Raw genomic sequence first — 21067 nt, forward strand, 5'->3', positions numbered from 1 at the left:
TTGGCGATTTTTGAATTTGTCCGATCCGTTTCGCTCAACCCTACTGACAAGGACTATTGTTTTAACGGTGAAGCAGCAGCAGTACACAATATTATTAAACCCTGACTATATGTCTGCTCTAAAACGCTCTCCCTCCTATAACAACTCTCCCTGAAATGCTTCCTGAACACAATGTGCCGAGCATCATGTCACTGGGTCTGATATAAGACTCCATGACATGATGCAGCTGGCCAATCACTATGCAGCTGGCCAATCAATAATGCCAGTAGCCAGCATGGCTACAGCATTGATGTGCATGGTGGGCTATCCCCACATGTACATTGACTTTCTAACAGGTGCCAAACATGTGGGGCGGGGACATGAGCTTGGCGTTCGAGCACCTCCGATACTAGATCAAGATGTGAGCTTGGTCAAGCCCCCCATGCTCTATCAAATATCGAGCAGTGGCGAGCACATTTGCTCATTGCCACTCATTACCATTTCATAGAATGTAGCTAACACATCTTAGTTCTTGGATTCTGGGCCAGGGTCTAGAGAGGCCAGGGTCACACTTGCGAGTGCAAGTCTCTCGCATCAATACCGGCTCTTTTCTATGCAGCTGAGTGCTCCGTTGCTGAGTGCCGGCGGTCGTACCGTGTATTGATGCAAGAGACTCGTTCGAGTTTCTCGCATTGCACTCGCAAGTGTGACCCCGGCCATAGGGTTATATGATTTATGATCTCATGGAGAAACCTGAAACAAATGCTGACTAAAGTCTTTTAAGATGTGATACAGAGTAGAGCAATGTAAAATATTTACGAGCAACAATAGTAAAAGTGAAAATTGTACCATTTCCAGTGCTCCTTTTAGGACTCCAGTAAGTAGGTTACAATAGCTCAAAGATGATCTGCCAGTGGGAAGCTCTTCAACAAAGTCAATCAGTGGATTTTTATCCAAAATGAGAGAGAATCCATTTCCATTGTCATTACCACCAATAGTAGAAGGAGTAATCCCAAGGTACATTTTGAAGGCCACCTGTGTAAATAAATAATTAATATAATCTACAATGTAACATAATAAATTGATATTATGTTAAAAACATCACACAGTGCTGGCACAAAGTGTACATTGTTGCCAGGGTACATGGATAACACTCACAATTAGTGATGAGCGAGTATACTCGTTGCTCGGGTTTTCCCGTGCATGCTTGGGTGACCTCCGAGTATTTGTTACTGCTCGGAGATATAGTTTTCATCGCCTCAGTTGCATGATTTACGGCTGCCAGATACACTGAATACATGTTTGTTAGGGAATTCCCACATGCATTCAGCCTGTCCAGCAGTCGTAAATCATGCAGCTGAGGCGATGAAAACTATATCTCCGAGCACTAACAAATACTCAAAGATCACCCGAGCGTGCTGGGGAAAACCCGAGCAATGAGTACACTCGCTCATCACTACTCACAATGATGCCATAGTACAAGAGGAATCTATTTAGTGAAAATACATCAGAGGAATTATAAACAGTGATGTCTGGAATAATGCTCACAGTCGTGTGAGAATTATATGTAACAGTAAAGGGATGACATGAAATTATTGCATAGAATTTGTGCACATAGTAATATTACTGTAGTGGAAAAATGTGCTCATTCTTTTCATAGTACAGGGAAAGCACATAAAATGATGTCACAGTACAAAAGTAATTTATTTACCTTTTTTCCCCCTAGGGTCGGATTTTTTTTTCCAATTTTTGCAAGGTTGTTTCCACCAATCTCTCCCATCGGGAAACAATGTACAGTCTGAGTTATGTAAACGCTGCAGTTTTTTACTTGGTACCAGAGGTGACAACAGGTCACCAATAGGCTGCAACCTCAGAGGAAGATAGACTTTTCAATGACTGTCCAATAATACAGAAAATCTGATGGTTCAGAACCTGTCCGGTCCCTTTTAGGCTGCATTCATTTATATCTTCAGTTTTAAAACTGAAGTCTTAAACAGGTAAAGTTTTACTTTTATTCTACTTCCACATATGTAGCAAATATTTTATATGTACCTGCCTGAAATCGACTGAGCAAGAAGTTCGGCAAGCTGGAAAGCCCCCAAGGCAAATGTTAGGATTTGTTTCAGCCTTGTGGTATTGTGCTTTGCGGTAGTGTGGTGCCACCTGCAGGTCATTTTTCCTTACTGCAGTTTTATGTTTAAAATGTATTTTGTGATAACATCGTGGATGTGTGGTTATTTTCTTGCTGAAGGGGGCAAGTTTACCTTTCAAATGGTGTATCACTTGTGTGTCGGTGAAGTATGAAAGGAGATACAAAGTAATCACCGAAAAAGAGTGTTTTGAAATAATATAGAAGGATTATTTACATAGCACAGGAAGAATATACACAAGGATATCACAGTGCAAGAGTAATTTAGTGAAATTACAGCACAGGATTTATAAACAGTGATGTCAAGGATAATGCACACAGTAATATGTGAATGATACAAATAGTGAAGTCACAGTAAGGAAATAATGCCCATAATGATATAAAGGAACAGAAATTACACACAAAAATTTCATCATACACAATATTATACTGTATATTTGTCCTGAAAAGTCAAGTTGGCAACCCTGGCAGAGAACCTGATGTGCTGATACTTGGTATAACAAGTAACAATGGAACTCTGAAGTGTATGAATTAAGGCCTTCATTCATTTTTCAGTTTTGCTTCTTTAACCCTTTAACGACTGCTGATACGCCTTTTAACGGCGGCAGTTAAGGGTACTTAAACCACAGTGCCGTTAATTAACGGCGCTGTGGAAAAAGTGAATAGCGCCCCCCAGAGTCGGATTTTCTCTGGGGTCTCGGTTACCGGGGGTAGCCGAGACCCCAGAGAACATGATTCGGGGTGTTTTTACCGACCCCTGAGTTGCGATCGCCGGTAATTAATTGCAGTCGCAAAAAAAACCCGCGATTTCTTATTTAATTTCTCTGTCCTCCGATGTGATCGCACATCAGAGGACAGAGAAATGGGGTCCCTGATAGCCCCCGATAGCCCCCCAATACTCACCTGTCTCCCCCGGTGCTCCTCGTGGCTCCCGATGGGCACCGCCATCTTCTTCCGGCCAAAAAATGGCGCCGGCCCGCACTCGGGAGATCTTTGGGGTCTTGGCTGCCTGGGGTAGCCGAGAACCCAAAGAACATGATCGGGGTAGGTTTTTACCGACCCCTGTTTTACGATCGCCGGTAATTAACTGTTTACCGGTGACCGCAAAAAAAAAAGCGATGTGTAATTCTGTGTCCTCTGATGTGATTGCACATCAGAGGACAGAGAAATAGGGGGATTCGGGGACCCTGTTATACTTACCAGTGTCCCTGGGTCCTCCTGTGTCCCCTCCTGGCCGCCGGCTTCTTCTTTCGATAAGAAAATGGCGGGCGCATGCGCAGTGCGCCTGCCATGAACTGCCGGCCGGCAGCTAGAGGAGTTGAGGCTAAAATTAATGTTAGGGTTAGGGTTGGGGCTAAAGTTAGGGTTAGGGTTGGGGCTAAATTTAGGGTTAGGGTTAGGGTTGGGGCTAAAGTTAGGGTTAGGGTTGGGGCTAAATTTAGGGTTAGGGTTGGGGCTAAATTTAGGGTTAGGGTTAGGGTTGGGTCTAAATTTAGGGTTGGGGTTGGGGCTAAATTTAGGGTTAGGGTTGGGTCTAAATTAAGGGTTGGGGCTAAATTTAGGGCTAGGGTTGGGGCTAAATTTAGGGCTAGGGTTAGGGTTGGGGCTAAATTTAGGGTTAGGATTAGGGTTGTGGCTAAAGTTAGGGTTAGGGTTGGGGCTAAAGTTAGGGCTAGGGTTGGGGCTAATGTTAGGACTAGGGTTGCAGCTAAAGTTAGGGTTAGAGTTGGGATTAGGGTTTGGATTAGGGTTGGCATTAGGGTTACTTTTGGGATTAGGGTTAGGTTTGGGATTAGGGTTAAAATTAGGATTGGGATTAGGGTTAGGGGTGTATTGGGATTAGGGTTAGGGTTGAGGTTAGGGTTGAGATTAGGATTAGGGGTGTGTTGGATTTAGGGTTCTGAATAGAGTTCTGGTTGTTTTGGGGTTAGGGTTGTGATTATCATTAGGGTTGTGATTAGAATTATGGATCGGGTTGGGATTAGGGTTAGGGGTGTGTTGGCGTTAAGGTTGGAGTTAGAATTGGGGGGTTTCCACTGTTTAGGTACATCGGGGGTCTCTAAACGCCACAGACAATTTTGCGCTCAAAAAGTCAAATGGTGCTCCCTCCCTTCTGAGCTCTGCCGTGCGCCTAAACAGTGGTTTACCCCCACATATGGGGCATCAGCGTACTCGGGATAAATTGGACAACAACTTTTGGGGTCCAATTTCCCCTGTTACCCTTGTAAAAAGAAAAACTTGGGGCTAAAAAATCTTTTTTGTGGAAAAAAAAAATATTTTTTATTTTCACAACTCTGCATTATAAACTTCTGTGAAGCACTTGGGCATTCAAAGTTCTCACCACACATCTAGATAAGTTCCGTGGAGGGTCTAGTTTCCAAAATGGGGTCACTTGTGGGGGGTTTCTACTGTTTAGGTACATCAGGGGCTCTGCAAACGCAACATAACGCCCGCAGACCATTCTATCAAAGTCTGCATTCCAAAAGGGTGCTCCTACCCTTCCGAGCTCTGCCGTGCACCCAAACAGTGGTCCCAGCCACACATGGGGTATCAGTGTACTCAGGACAAATTGGACAACAACTTTTGGGGTCCAATTTCTCTTGTTACCCTTGTGAAAATAAAAACTTGGGGGCTAAAAATCTTTTTTGTGGAAAAAATATATATTTTATTTTTACGACTCTGCATTATAAACTTCTGTGAAGCACTTGGGCATTCAAAGTTCGCACCTCACATCTAGATAAGTTTATTGGGGGGTCTAGTTTCCAAAATGGGGTCACTTGTGGGGGTTTTCTATTGTTTAGGTACATCAGGGGCTCTGCAAACGCAACATAACACCCGCAGACCATTCTATCAAAGTCTGCATTCCAAAACGGCGCTCCTTCCCTTCCGAGCTCTGCCATGCACCCAAACAGTGGTTTACCCCCACATATCGGGTATCACCCTACTCAGAATAAATTGCACAATAAATTTTGGGGTCCAATTTCTCCTGTTACCCTTGTGAAAGTAAAAATTTGGGGGTGAAAATATCATTTTTGTGGAAAAAATATGATTTTTTTTATTTTCATGGCTCTACATTATAAACTTCTGTGAAGCAGTTGGGGGTTCATAGTGCTCACCATACACCTAGATAAGCTCTTTGGGGGGTCTAGTTTCCAAAATGGTGTCACTTGCGGGGGGTTTCTACTGTTTAGGTACATCAGGAGCTCTGCAAATGCAACATGACGCCCGCAGACCATCCCATCAAAGTCTGCATTCCAAGCGGCGCTCCTTCCTTTCCGAGCCCCGATGGGTGCCCAAACAGTGCCCCCCCAAATATGGGGTATCAGCGTACTCAGGACAAACTGGTCAACAGATTTTGGGGTCCAATGTCTCCTGTTACCCTTGAGAAAATAAAAAATTGCAGGCCAAAAAATCATTTTTGAGGAAAAAAAAAGATTTTTTATTTTCACAACTCTACGTTATAAACTTCCGTGAAGCACCTGGAGAATTAAAATGCTCACCACACATCTAGATAAGTTCCTTAAGGGGTCTAGTTTCCAAAATGGTGTCACTTGTGTGGGGTTTCCACTGTTTAGGCACATCAGGGGCTCTCCAAACATGACATGGCGTCCAATCTCAATTCCAGCCAATTCTACATTGAAAAAGTAAAACGGCACTCCTTCTCTTCCAAGCTCTGCGGTGCGCACAAACAGTGGTTTACCCCCACATATGGGGTATCGACGTACTCAGGAGAAATTGCACAACAACTTTTGATGTCTAATTTCTCCTGTTACCCTTGTGAAAATAAGAATTTGTGGGTGAAAATATCATTTTTGTTTAAACAAATGCGATTTTTTATTTTCACGGCTCTACTTTATAAACTTCTGTGAAGCACTTGGGGCTCAAAGTGCTCACCACACATCTAGATAAGTTCCTTAAGGGGTCTAGTTTCCAAAATGGTGTCACTTGTGGGGGGTTTCCACTGTTTAGGCACATCAGGGGCTCTCCAAACACGACATGGTGTCCAATCTCAATTCCAGCCAATTCTGCATTGAAAACGTCAAACGGCGCTCCTTCTCTTCCAAGCTCTGCAGTGCGCCCAAACAGTGGTTTACCCCCACATGTGGGGTATCCGCGTATTCAGGAGAAATTGCACAACAAAATTCATGGTTAAATTTCTGTTTTTACACTTGTGAAAATAAAAAAAATGGTTCTGAAGTAAAATGTTTGCAAAAAAAGTTAAATGTTCATTTTTTCCTTCCACATTGTTTCAGCTCTTGTGAAGCACCTAAAGGGTTAATAAACTTCTTGAATGTGGTTTTGAGCACCTTGAGGGGTGCTGTTTTTAGAATGGTGTCACACTTGGTTATTTTCTATCATATAGACCCCTCAAAATGACTTCAAATGTGATGTGGTCCCTAAAAAAAATGGTGTTGTAAAAATGAGAAATTGCTGGTCAACTTGTAACCCTTATAACTCCCTAACAAAAAAAAATTTTGTTTCCAAAATTGTGCTGATGTAAAGTAGACATGTGGGAAATGTTATTTATTAACTATTTTTTTGTGACATATCTCTCTGATTTAAGGGAATAAAAATACAAAGTTTGAAAATTGCAAAAGTTTAAAAATTTTCGCCTTATTTCCGTTTTTTTCATAAATAATCGCAAGTAATATTGAAGAAATGTTACTAATAACATGAAGTACAATATATCACGAAAAAAACAGTCTCAGAATCAGCAGGATCTGTTAAAGCATTCCAGAGTTATAACCTCATAAAGTGGCAGTGGTCAGAATTGTAAGGGTATGTGCACACGTTGCGGATTCTCTGCGGATGCGCAGCGTTTTTTGCAGTGCAGAAACGCTGCAGATCCGCAATTGATTTACAGTACAATGTAAATCAATGAGAAAAAAAAATGCTGTGCACACTTTGCGGAAAATCCGCTGCGGAAATGCTGCGGTTTTCAAGAAATAGCATGTCAATTCTTTTTTGTGAATCTGCAGCGTTTTTGTACCCATTCCATTATAGAAAACCGCAGGGGTAAAAAACGCAGCAAATCCGGAAGAAAACCGCAGTAAAAACGCACAAATAAACGCTGCGGAACCGCACAAAAAACCGCAGTTGGGTTTTCTGCCAGGAGAGACAGAATCCGCACCAGAAATTCCTAAGCCTAATCCGCGACGTGTGCACATACCCTAAAAATTGGCTCGGTCATTAAGTACCAAATTGGCTCTGTCACTAACGGGTTAGCTTTCAAATGTCAACTGCTGCAGTCAATAGAGACCTAATCTTATTACATTTATGTATGGTTATTGTTCAAGTTGATAGTTACCTACACAATCATATACAGATTATTTCCACTAGTGGTGGTAATAGGCTGCTAATATTTTATCTGTTGCTGCAGAGATACGGTAGGCTCCTGAAATGTAATTCTTATGAAGCCCCCTACCGTAACAGCAGGTTTTAGGAAGAAACCAATAAGATTTTAACAAGACATACAGTAACAACCAGAAGTTTTTCTTCTTTTTTAAGTGTGATTACTGTATATACTCGAGTAGAGTTGAGCGACTTTTACTTTTTTAGGATCGAGTCGGGTTTCGGCCGATTACTGCGAAAAGTCGGGGGCCGACTGAAACACGAAACCCAATGCAAGTCAATGGGGAATCAAAGTCGGCAGAGAGTGGAGGACAGGAAAACACCCACAGTGCCCATTTTAATGCCAAAAACATCAATTCTTATTACTGAAGCTTGTCAATCTTAATTTACTTTATAGTAATAGTTAGGCATTGAAAACTGGGGGTCATTTGGCTAAATTTGTGGGGGGGGTAGGGCTGGCTCAAGTTTTTCGTTGGCCCAGGAAACGCGGAATACGTCACGGCGGTGGATCAGGGAGAGGTAAGCATTTAAACTTTGCAAGTGCTGTGATCCTGAGCAAGCAGGGGGGCCCACTCGTTCGCATTGGCACTGGCACAGGGCCCCTCAAAGTATGGCGGTGTGTATGACGGCGGGGGCGCCTCCCACCGGAGAGACACTTTTGCGTACTATGAGGGGCCCTGTGCCAGTGACGTTGCCAACGAGTATGCCCCCCACCTGATGAAGGAACCTGCACTTTCATCTGCACCTTCCTCTTTGTCCCTGTGTAAGGTGGTATAGTATGCGGGAAGGGGAACTTGACTTTCAGCAGGGTCAGATTCTGGCTGTGTAGAGTGCAAGGAGAATGTAGTGGTCTGGGTCAATGTACCAGCAGACTCATCTAGCAGTGGCTGGGCAATGGGCAGGATGAGGAGGAAAAACAGAGATAGAGGCCCAAATAATGAAGTAGGCTAAATGCGGTTCAAAATTGGTAACAGGACTAACCAGGCGGCATTGCTTTGCTCAGTGGAGGAAAACTGTAATGAGTGGCAGACACATTTAGTAGGCCCAAGTAATAAAGTGGGCCAAATGCAGTTCAAAATTGGTAACAGGAATAAACAGGCGGCACTGCTTTGTTCAGTGGAGGAGAAAAGCAAGGAGCGGCAGATACCGTTAGTAGGCACAACCAAACAAGTAGGCCAAATGCAGTTTAATATTCGACACAGGATGAAAATTGAGGCTCAGCTTTGTTCAGTGGAGGAGAACAACAAGCAATGGCAGACACCGTTAGTAGGCCCAACCAAACAAGTAGGCCATATGCAGTTTAATATTCGACACAGGATGAAAATTGAGGCTCAGCTTTGTTCAGTGGAGGAGAAAAGCAAGGAGCGGCAGACACCGTTAGTAGGCACAACCAAACAAGTAGGCCAAATGCAGTTTAATATTCGACACAGGATGAAAATTGAGGCTCAGCTTTGTTCAGTGGAGGAGAACAACAAGGAGCGGCAGACACCGTTAGTAGGCCCAACCAAACAAGTAGGCCAAATGCAGTTTAATATTCGACACAGGATGAAAATTGAGGCTCAGCTTTGTTCAGTGGAGGAGAAAAGCAAGGAGCGGCAGACACCGTTAGTAGGCCCAACCAAACAAGTAGGCCAAATGCAGTTTAATATTCGACACAGGATGAAAATTGAGACTTAGCTTTGTTCAGTGGAGGAGAAAAGCAAGGAGCGGCAGACACCGTTAGTAGGCCCAACCAAACAAGTAGGCCAAATGCAGTTTAATATTCGACACAGGATGAAAATTGAGGCTCAGCTTTGTTCAGTGGAGGAGAAAAGCAAGGAGCGGCAGACACCGTTAGTAGGCCCAACCAAACAAGTAGGCCAAATGCAGTTTAATATTCGACACAGGATGAAAATTGAGGCTCAGCTTTGTTCAGTGGAGGAGAAAAGCAAGGAGCGGCAGATACCGTTAGTAGGCCCAACCAAACAAGTAGGCCAAATGCAGTTTAATATTCAACACAGGATGAAAATTGAGGCTCAGCTTTGTTCAGTGGAGGAGAAAAGCAAGGAGCGGCAGACACCGTTAGTAGGCCCAACCAAACAAGTAGGCCAAATGCAGTTTAATATTCGACACAGGATGAAAATTGAGGCTCAGCTTTGTTCAGTGGAGGAGAAAAGCAAGGAGCGGCAGACACGTTAGTAGGCCCAACCAAACAAGTAGGCCAAATGCAGTTTAATATTCAACACAGGATGAAAATTGAGGCTCAGCTTTGTTCAGTGGAGGAGAAAAGCAAGGAGCGGCAGACACCGTTAGTAGGCCCAACCAAACAAGTAGGCCAAATGCAGTTTAATATTCGACACAGGATGAAAATTGAGGCTCAGCTTTGTTCAGTGGAGGAGAAAAGCAAGGAGCGGCAGACACGTTAGTAGGCCCAACCAAACAAGTAGGCCAAATGCAGTTTAATATTCGACACAGGATGAAAATTGAGGCTCAGCTTTGTGCAGTGGAGGAGAAAAGCAAGGAGCGGCAGACACCGTTAGTAGGCCCAACCAAACAAGTAGGCCAAATGCAGTTTAATATTCGACACAGGATGAAACTGGCGGCTCAGCTTTGTTCAGCAGAGGACAATTGTAAGGAGTGGCACAGAGAGACTTAGTAGGCCTAAAATAAAAAAGTAGGCTAAATGCAGTTCAAAATTGGTAACTGGAGTACACAGGCGGCATAGCTTTGTTCAGTGGAGGATAGCTGGATTGAGTGGCGCAGACAGACACATGTAGTAGGCCTAAAATAAAAAAGTAGGCTAAATGCAGTTCAAAATTGGTAACTGGAGTAAACTGGCGGCATTGCTTTGTTCAGTGTCGGAAAATTGTAATGAGTAGCAGACTAAGTTAGTAGGCCCACATAATAAAGTGGGCTATGTCTGCCAAAAAATTGTTCATAAGTAAAATGGTGGCATAGCTAGGTACAGGGGTGGGCTCCTCTGCAGAGTAGCAGACAGTGGCAGTAGGCGCAAAGTATTAACTGGTCTAAATGGAGGCCAGGGCCCCTGTATATTTTAACTATCATCTATAATTTCAACAAATTTGTATTGGCAGTGCCATTGAAGGATTTAACAGCACAGACTACACAGTAGTGGAGCAGGGAGAGGTAAGTATTGCAAGTGTTAGAGCACTGTTTGAGCAGGGGGGTACACTCTCTCGCGGGCGGCGGTACTGGCACAGGGCCCTCATATTACGACGGTTTGTCTGACGTTGGTTGAGCACCACCACCGTCAGAGACACTTCTTTGTACTATGAGGGACCCTGTGCCAGTGTCATCGCCCAAGAGTGGGCACACCCACCTGTCCAGGCAAACGGCACTCGCATGGGTGCTTACACCAAGTGGTGACCACGGCCCTGTGGGGGTAGTCAGCCCATTTAGGGAGGTATAAAAATGGCCTATGGTGGACATTCAGCAGCTGCAAATGGAGGAATTGGAGAAGTCAGTAAGAGGAGGCCAAAAGCAAGACATTTTCCAGGCAAGCTACGTGTCAGCAGGGGAAGATGGGGCAAAATAATTTGAAATCCATGATTGGTTCATTTTAATGAATGTTAGATCATTAACATTTTGGGTAGCCAGACGAGTCCTTTTTTCCGTCAGTATTGAACCAGCGGCACTGAAGACTCTTTCTGATAGCACACTAGCAGTAGGGCAAGCGAGCTCCTGTAATGCATATTCAGCCAACTCAGGCCAGGTGTCTATTGTAGATTCCCAGTAATCAAAGGGGAATGACCTGTGAGGGAGAACATCGATAAGGGAGGAAAAATAGTTCGTAATCATACTGGACAAATGCAGTCTCCTGTCACTTTGAATTGATGCAACAGTACCTGTCGTGTCTGCGGTAATTGCGAAATCACTCCACAACCTGGTCATAAAACCCCTGTCCAACGCCACTTCTGATTTGTGCACCTATAACACCTCTGCCATGTTGCCCCCTACGGCTCGTGTGAAAACCATCACCGCCGCTGTGTGCTGGCAATGCCTGAACCAAACAGTCTACAAGAGTTGCTTGTTTGGTAGCCAATATTTGCTCAAGGTTCTCATGTGGCATGATATTTTGTAATTTTCCTTTATATCGTGGATCCAGGAGGCAGGCCAACCAGTAATCGTCATCGGTCATCATTTTGATAATGCGGGGGTCCCTTTTTAGGATACGCAATGCATACTCAGCCATGTGGGCCAATGTTCCAGGTGTCAATTCACTGCTTGTGCTGGGGTGAGGAGCACTGTCTTGCAAATCAACATCACTTGTCTCCCGCAAAAACCCTGTACCTGACCTTGCAACGCCACCAGTTTCTATTGCCCCCTGAGAAGCATCCTCCTCCCATAAATATTCATCCCCATCATCCTCCTTCTCTTCGTCCACCACCTCGTCCAGGAGAGTTCCCTGAGCAGACAATGGCTGACTGTCATCAAGGCTTCCCTCCTCCTCGGCTGCAGATGCCTGCTCCTTAATGTGCATCAAACTTTGCATCAGCAGACGCATTAGTGGGATGCTCATGCTTATGATGGCATCATCTGCACTTACCAGCCGTGTGCATTCCTCAAAACACTGAAGGACTTGACAGAGGTCTTGTAGCTTCGACCACTGCACACCTGACAACTCCATGTCTGCCATCCAACTGCTTGCCCGTGTAGGTGTATCCTCCCACAAATACATTACAGCATGCCTCTGTTCACAAAGCCTCTGAAGCATGTGCAGTGTGGAGTTCCAATTTGTTGCAACGTCGATTATTAGGCGGTGCTGGGGAAGATTCAGCGATCGCTGATGGTTCAGCATACGGCTGGAGGGTACGTGTTGTGAATTCCGTTCTCGAACTCCCTCCTGTGGTCATGAATGGTACTTCGGCGAGTTCTGTCCGTGGACTCCCTCTGGTGGCTGTGAGTGGAACTGCTGGTTCTGAGGTTGCTTCCTCAGCTGCCCTCGTTTGCGGCTAGGCTGGCTTCTCTATTTAACTCCACTCAGATCGTTACTCCATGCCAGCTGTCAATGTATTACTACTGGTTCAGATTTCTCTTGGATCTTTCTGATGACCTGTCTACTCCAGCAAAAGCTAAGTCCCTGCTAGTTCATTTGCTGTTCATTGTGTAGTGAATATGTTTCTTAGTGCTTGCTAAGTTCTAGTCCAGCTTGCTAACATGATATTGCCTTGCTAGCTGGAAGCTCTGGGTTGCAGAGTGGCACCTCCGCACCATGAGTCGGTGCGGGGGTCTTTTTGCACACTCTGCGTGGCTTTTTGTAGTTTTTTGTGCTGACCGCATAGATCCCTTTCCTATCCTCAGTCTATCTAGTAAGTCTGGCCTCCTTTGCTGAAACCTGTTTCATCCCTGTGTTTGTGACTTTCCTCTTAACTCACAGTTAATATATGTGGGGGGCTGCCTTTACCTTTGGGGGAATTTCTCTGAGGCAAGGTAAGGCTTATTTTCCTATCTTCAGGGGTAGTTAGCTCTTAGGCTGTGAAGAGGCGTCTAGGGAGAGTTAGGTACGCTCCACAGCTATTTCTAGTGTGTGTGTTAGGATTAGGATTTGCGGTCAGCAGAGTTCCCACTTCCCAGAGCTTGTCCTGTCTTCTAGTTTAACCATCAGGTCATTCCAGGTGCACCTAACCACCAGGTCCATAACAGGTACGGGCGACCGGTGGATGTGCGAGCAAAGTCTTTGCACCTTCAGGAGCAGGGCTGGTAACCGCGGATAATTTTTCAGGAAGCACTGCATCACCAGGTTCAAGGTGTGAGCCAGGCAAGGTATGTGTTTCAGTTCTGAAAGGGCTATGGCAGCCATAAAATTCCTTCCGTTATCACGGACTACCTTGCCTGCCTCAAGATGTACTTGCTGCAAGAACTCAGCCAGAACTTCCGCGGTGTGTCTGTTGTCACCCAAACACTTCATTTCCAACACAGCATGCTGACGCTTACCACTAGCAGTTCCATAATGGGACACCTCGTGTGCAACACTGGCAGCTGCGGATGGAGTGGTCATGCGACTGCGCTCTGTGGATGAGCTTTCGCTTCTGCTGGAGGAGGGGTGGCGAACGCCTACAGCCAACTTTTTCCTAGACCGTGGACTAGGTAGAACTGTCCCATTATGGCTGTCCCCTGTGGATCCTGCATCCACCACATTAACCCAGTGTGCCGTGATGGACACATAACGTCCCTGGCCATGCCTACTGGTCCATGCATCTGTTGTGAGGTGCACCTTTCTACTGACTGATTGCCTCAGTGCATGGACAATGCGGTCTTTGACATGCTGGTGGAGGGCAGGGATGGCTTTTCTCACAAAGAAGTGCCGACTGGGTAGGTCATAGCGTGGTACTGCGTAGGCCATCAGGGCTTTGAAAGCTTCGCTTTCAACCAACCGGTAGCACATCATCTCTAACGAGATTAGTATAGCAATGTGGGCGTTCAAACCCTGTGTACGCGAATGAGAGGATGAGTAGTTTCTTTTCCTAACGAAAGTCTCTTGTAGGGTGAGCTGCACTGGAGAGGTGCATATGGTGGAACTAGCGGTGGTGGAGGTGGTGGACATGGCGCTTTGAGAGAGGGTTGGTGATGGTATTCTTGATGTTGACCTACATACTGTGTTTCCTACCAAAAACCTTGTGATTCCCTGACTGCTTTGGCCTTGCGATGATACCTCCACATTTGCTGCTGGTGGTGTCCTAACTGGTGGGCTTACAGTGAGGGAAGCAATGTAGCGTTGCTGACAACCTTCATTCTGAGCAGGTGCACCAACGGTACGGGACGTTTGGTAGTTAGTGCAGGCTTGCAAGTGCATGCTGGTTAAATGTCTACGCATGCACGTTGTATTTAAATTTAGGGGATTCTTCCCTCTGCTAAAGGTCTTTGAGCATTTCTTACAGATAACTTTGCACTGATCATTCGGATCTTGGTTAAAAAATTGCCACACTCCACTCTTCCTACTATGCAATACCTTTTCAGGCATTGCACGCTGTGCTACTTTCACCGGATGGCCACGCTGTCCTAAAACTGTTTTTTTGGTTGACAAACCTTTTTGGCCTGAGAAGGGCCTGCCAGATGAAAGCTGTTGTGATGTTGATGGCTGCTGCGGATCATCCTCCTCAGCTTCTGAGCTACTGTCAGCGGCACCTTCTTACCCCAATGGCTGCCAATCTGGGTCAACAACTGGGTCATCTATCACCTCCTCTTCAATGTCATGTGCACCTTTCTCTGTGTCACCGTGTAAAATGCTATAGCGTTCGGGACGGGGCACCATAGTTTCATCAGGGTCAGTTTCTGGCTCAATACACTGCGAGGGCAATGTAGTGATCTGAGTCAATGGAACAGCATAATAATCTAGCTGTGGCTGTGCATCAGTGCACTCCATGTCCGATTCATCTTGTAATGGGCTGTTAACAATTTCCCTTTCTAACCCAGGCACGGTATGTGTAAAGAGCTCCATGGAGTAACCTGTAGTGTCGCCTGACGCATCCTTCACTTTTGGTTTGGGTGAAGGACACAAGGAAGCGACTTGTTCCTGACCAGGAGCATCCACTGACGACTCGCTGCTTTTATATTTGGAACTCTCTGAAGAGGAGGCGAAAGAGCTAGAGGCTGAGTCAGCAAGGAAAGCCAAAACTTTTTCCTGCTGCTCCGGCTTTAAAAGCGGTTTTCCAACTCCCAGATAAGGGAGCCTTCGAGGCCTTGTGTAGCCAAACGATGACGCTGGCTCAACACCTCCAGCCTTAGGTGCTATTTTGCTTTTCCCACTACCACCAGATGCTCCACCACCATCAGTACCAGCTGGCAATGACCGCCCACGGCCTCTTCCACCAGACTTCCTCATTTTTGGGAAAATGTAACCAAAATAACAACCATTATATGGTACTGTAAAACAAGGTAGCAGGTGTATCTAAACTTGTTGAGAAATTAAATCTCCCTTTTTTGGGGGTGAGACTGCACCCAAACTCAGGGCCAGTGTATTACACTACACAATGTAAGTGGCAGAACGTGACTGGCAGATATACGACAAACAGAACTGACGTAGATCCACTTAGTGGCAATTTAAATCTCCCTTTTTTGGGGGTGAGACTGCACCCAAACTCAGGGCCAGTGTATTACACTACACAATGTAAGTGGCAGAACGTGGCTGGCAGATATACGACAAACAGAACTGACGTAGATCCACTTAGTGGCAATTTAAATCTCCCTTTTTTGGGGGTGAGACTGGACCCAAACTCAGGCCCACTGTATTTTACAACACAATGTAAGTGGCAGAACGTGGCTGGCTGATATACGACAAACTAACAGAACTGAGGTATATCCACTTTGTGAGAATTTGAATCTCCCTTTTTTGGGGGGGAGACAGCACCACAACTCAGGCCCAGTGTGTAACACAACGCAATGTGAGTAGCAGCAAGTGGCTGGAAGATATCTGAAAAAATACAAGGACTGTAGCACAATTTCTATCTCCCTACAATGATCTCAGGACAAGTATGGCAGCAACAAAAAGGACTGCTGCACACAAAAGTGTGGACAAATACACAAGATAACTGTAGAAAGGAGCATCAGGATTTTTGCTTTTAAAAAAGCAGTTGGTTTGCACAGCAGCGGTGCAAACAGCAATGCAGCTATCAGGGAGCCTTATAAGGCAGTCTAATAAGCTACAGAGCTGATGTCCCTGCAAAACAAAGGTGGTGTTGGACAGTGGAAATCGCTACAGCACAAGCGGTTTGGGGGTTAATCTTCCCTCCCTAACTATATCCCTGCTTCTGACGAAGCTGCAGCAACCTCTCCCTATGCTGAGATCGGCAGAAGTAAGATGGCGGTCGGTGTGCACGCCCCTTTATAGCCCCTGTGACGCCGCAGAAAGCAAGCCAATCACTGTCATGCCCTTCTTTAAGATGGTGGGGATCGAGACCTATGTCATCACGCTGACCACACTCTGCGTCCTCCTTCATTGGCTGAAAAATGGCGCTGAAAGTGTCATACGAAATGCGACTTTGGCGCGCAGTTCGCCGACCGCATGGCCGATCCCACACTGGGAAACCCGACTTTGCCGAAAGTTGGCGATTTTTGAATTTGTCTGATCCATTTCGCTCAACCCTATACTCGAGTATAAGCCGCCCCTAGTATAAGCCGAGACCCTAATTTTGCCACAAAGAACTTGGAAAACGTAATGATTTCAGTATAAGCCTAGGGTGGGAAATGCAGCTTTAGTGGTACATTTCAAAAATAAAAATAGATACCAATAAAAGTAAAATTAATTGAGACATCAGTAGGTTAAGTGGTTTTGAATATCCATATTGAATCAGGAGCCCCATATAATGCTCCATACAGTTCATTCTGGGCCCCATAAGATGCTTCATACAAAATACGACCCATATAATGCTCCACACAGTTCATTATGGGCCCATATAATGCTCCATAAAATTCATGATCGGCCCCATGAGATGCTCCATAATAAAATATGCCCCATATAATGCTCCATAAAGTTTATGATGGGTCCATAAGATGCTTCATACAAAAATATGCCCCATATAATGCTGCACAAAGGTTGATTATGGCCCCATAAGATGCTCCATAGAAACATTTGCCCCATACAATCCTGCATAAAGGTTGATTATGGCCCCATGAGATGCTCCATAGAAAATGTGCCTCATATACTGCTGCATGAAGGTTGATTATGGCCCCATAAGATGCTCCATATAAACATTTGCCCCATATGCCGCTGCTGCCATTAAAAAATAAAGACTTCCTTCTCTCTGCAGTGACTGTTCAGGCAGAGGGCACACACTAACCATGTCATCGCACCCTCTGACCTGAACGTCACAGCTGAGAGACGGAAGACACAGTGGTGCGCGGCGGTGGAACGGGGTCAAGTGAATATCACAATGCTCACCCTCCCCCGTCATACTCAACCGCCCAGCGCAGTCCCTGCTTCTCCGATGCGATGGTCTTTGACACTGGCAGCTTGTTCCTGTGTTCAGCAGTCACTGGTACTGCTCATTAAAGTAATGAATATGCGCTCCACCCCTATGAGAGTGGAGTCGCATCCATATTCATTAATATAATGAGCGGTACCACGTGACTGCTGAACACAGGAAGAGCTGCGGGTGCTGGGAGCAGGTGAGTATGATTTGACAGCTGCCGCTCCCCCTCCCCCGCCAACCCCCTGGGTATGACTCAAGTATAAGCCGTGTGGGGCACTTTCAGCCTGAAATATGGGCTGAAAATCTCGGCTTATACTCGAGTATATATGGTAATTCTGTCTGGTTGTTGTGATGCTATTTTCCAGGTGATTTTAGTAAACCGGAAGCAAATGGTTCTCAGCTACAAGGATGGAAATTGTGATTGACATTATTTTATACATTCATATGTTGGTTTTCAACATTTGCTGGACCAAATGTTATACATATTTTCTCATGGGTTGTCGAATTTTGCCTAAAAATCTTTTTTTTTTTGTTTCAGTGTTTTTCAATTAAAGCATGACAAAGACAAAGAATAAATTTATCAGCCGATGTCAGGAAGCTTATTATTCTGAAAGCAAAGTAAGGCAAAAGCCAAAATGAGATAAGCTATTCCAATTCAACTGCTCTCAGAGTCAAGTGTCACATATAAAAAATAAATAAAAAGAAGGCTATGGAACAGCTGACACACCTAGAAGTGGATGACCATGGTAAACTTCCTCCAAAGTTGATCACATTTTTAAGAAAAATCCAATCCAATCCAAGTTCAAGCTGTTTGGTAGTGATGGCAAGCACTATATATATACCACCCAATTAGAAAACGTAATGATGTAAAGTACAAAACACCTACAGAGAAACATGGTGGTGGCAATGTCATGGTTTAAGAGCTGCTTTTCTGAATTTGCCATTGGCCCTTTGCATAGAATTGATGGAAATATTGAAGCTATCATGAACAAGGATATACTGGAGTGTGTAATGCTGCCACATGGTAAAACCAAAGTAGGCAGGGGCTGGAAATTCCAGCAAGACAAATGATCCTAAGCACACATCCAATTTAGTAAAAAATTGGTTAGCAAAGAAAAGTGTTCCCCTGTTGCAATGGCCAAGCCAATCACCTGATTTAAACTCTATAGAGCACCTTTGGGATGAGTTAGGGTGATGAGTTGGGGGCCATTCCTATAGCAATAAATGAATTGTTTGCAGATTTGCAAATGGAATCGAGCAAGATCCCTCACAATGTCTTGAATAGCCTAGTGGCTTCAAGGCCTTGTCAGTGTGGTGCAGTAATTAAAACAAGAGGTTATACTACAAAATACTAAGTTATGGCATTGTAAACAATGAATTACTCTCTATGTTGTGATCAATAAATAGTATATGCAAAACTTTTGGCAGTCAGTTTTCTTTAATTAAATGACCATACCTGTATTCTATAGCATTTTGGTTAAAAGTAAGATCTTGCATGATGACAAATTCATGCACTTTCAATTCATCACCAGGAAAATGGCATCACAACAACCAGCAGAAGTAATCACACTTTTAAATAAAATGCAAAACTTTTGGTCACCATTGTACGTAGAATATAAATCAATTGTAATACATACAGCTCTGGCAAAAATTAAGAGACCACTGCAAAATGTTCAGTTTGTCTGATTTTTCTCTTTATAGGTATATTTTTGAGTTAAATGTAAATTGTTCTTTTAGTCTATAAACATCTGACAACATGTCTCTGAATTTCCAAGCAATACATTTTGTATTTTTTTTCTGAAAAGGAGAAATGGTCAAAATTGAAAAAAAACACAGTGCTTTCAAATCTCAAATAATGCAAAGAAAACAAGTTCATAATCATTTAGAAACAACAATACTAATGTTTTAACTCAGTAAGAGTTCAGAAATCAATATTTTGTGGAATAACCATGATTTTTAATCACAGCTTTCATGCGTCTTGGCATGCTTTCCACCAGTCTTTCACACTGCTTCTGGCGCAAAAATTTAAGCAGTTCTTTGTTTGATAGCTTGTGACTATCCATCATCCTCTTGACTACATTCCAGAGGTTTTCAATGGGGTTCAGGTCTGGAGATTGGGCTGCCCATGACAGTGTTTTGTTGTGGTGGTCTCTTAATTTTTGCCAGAGCTGTAGATACATCATAATTCATGATACATTAAAGAGAAACCAATCACAATATATAACATTTATATAGAAAATCATGTGATTTATCAATAATGATTATAAAGAGCTGCGGAATATGTTGGCGCTATATAAATAAAATTATTATTATTAATGATGAAAAGATTCCCTGTAATATATTTTTGGACATAGTCTTTTAGTTTGGGTCCCTAACGGCATGTCTACTTGAGTAATGCTGTGGTTGATTGTTCCAGAAAGCTGAATTAGAGCAATAATACTTAATAACAGAAGTAAGAATAAAGACTAGGGTTGAGCGACTTTTATTTTTATAGGATCGGGTCGGGTTTCACGAAACCCGACTTTCTCAAAAGTCGGGTCGAGTGAAATCGGCCGATCCTATAAAAAAGTCGGGGTCGGGGTCGGCCGAAACACGAAACCCAATGCAGTGCAATGGGATACTATGGTTCCCAGGGTCTGAAGGAGAGGAAACTCTCCTTCAGGCCCTGGGATCCATATTAATGTGTAAAATAAAGAATCAAAATAAAAAATATTGATATACTCACCCTCGGACGCGCCCTGGTACTAACCGGCAGCCTTGCTTCCTAAGAATGAGCGCATGAATGACCTGCGGTGACGTCGCGGCTTGTGATTGGTCGCGAGCGGTCACATGGGCAGTCACGCGACCAATCACAAGCCGCGACGTCATCTAAGGTCCTTCACACGCTCATTCTTAGGAAGGAAGGCTGCCGGAAAGAAGCAGGGCGCGTCCGAGGGTGAGTATATTCCTATTAGGTATATACTCACCCTCGTACGCGCCCTGCTTCTTTCCGGCAGCCTTCCTTCCTAAGAATGAGCGCGTGAAGGACCTTAGATGACGTCGCAGCTTGTGATTGGTCGCGTGACCGCCCATGTGACCGCTCGCGACCAATCACAAGCCGCGACGTCACCGCAGGTCATTCACGCGCTCATTCTTAGGAAGGAAGGCTGCCGGTTAGTACCAGGGCGCGTCCGAGGGTGAGTATATCAATATTTTTTATTTTGATTCTTTATTTAACACTTATATATGGATTCCGATACCGATTCCCGATTTCGCAAACATATCGGAACTCGGTATCGGAATTCAGAAGATCGCCGACCTCATGGCCGACCCCACACAGAGGTCGGGTCGGGTTTCATGAAACCCGACTTTGCCAAAAGTCGGCGACTTCTGAAAATGGCCGACCCGTTTCGCTCAACCCTAATAAAGACAGTTAAATTAAATGAACGGTGAAAGTTAAGCTATATGTAAGAAGTCAGGTAATGTTATGTAACAAAGTGGAGATTGTGTTGGATGAAATATTATGTTCACATACAGATATTGGATTTCACTCACAGGTGTCTTAAAGAAACTGGAAATGTAACAATACATGCCAGCCATCTATTTGGTGCACCAGTTCACCAGAAAGGTAGCCCCTCACATAGAGTAGCATTCCTTTTTGGGTTGTTGGGCACCCTTAGAAATATCCCCTCCTTGATGT

The 21067-nt window shown here is 44.4% G+C and overlaps 1 protein-coding gene across 1 annotated transcript in view; it reads right to left on the bottom strand.

The window, feature by feature from the left end:
* TRAPPC3L (trafficking protein particle complex subunit 3L) overlaps positions 1 to 21067 on the bottom strand; it is a 263060-nt gene that overhangs the window by 71899 nt on the left and 170094 nt on the right. The window contains exon 5 of the mRNA XM_077292840.1: positions 829 to 1014. Within this exon, the coding sequence (XP_077148955.1) occupies positions 829 to 1014 (186 nt within the window). The remainder of the gene's footprint in view (positions 1 to 828; positions 1015 to 21067) is intronic.

Source organism: Ranitomeya variabilis, chromosome 2, assembly GCF_051348905.1.
Source record: "Ranitomeya variabilis isolate aRanVar5 chromosome 2, aRanVar5.hap1, whole genome shotgun sequence".
NCBI lineage: Eukaryota > Metazoa > Chordata > Amphibia > Anura > Dendrobatidae > Ranitomeya > Ranitomeya variabilis.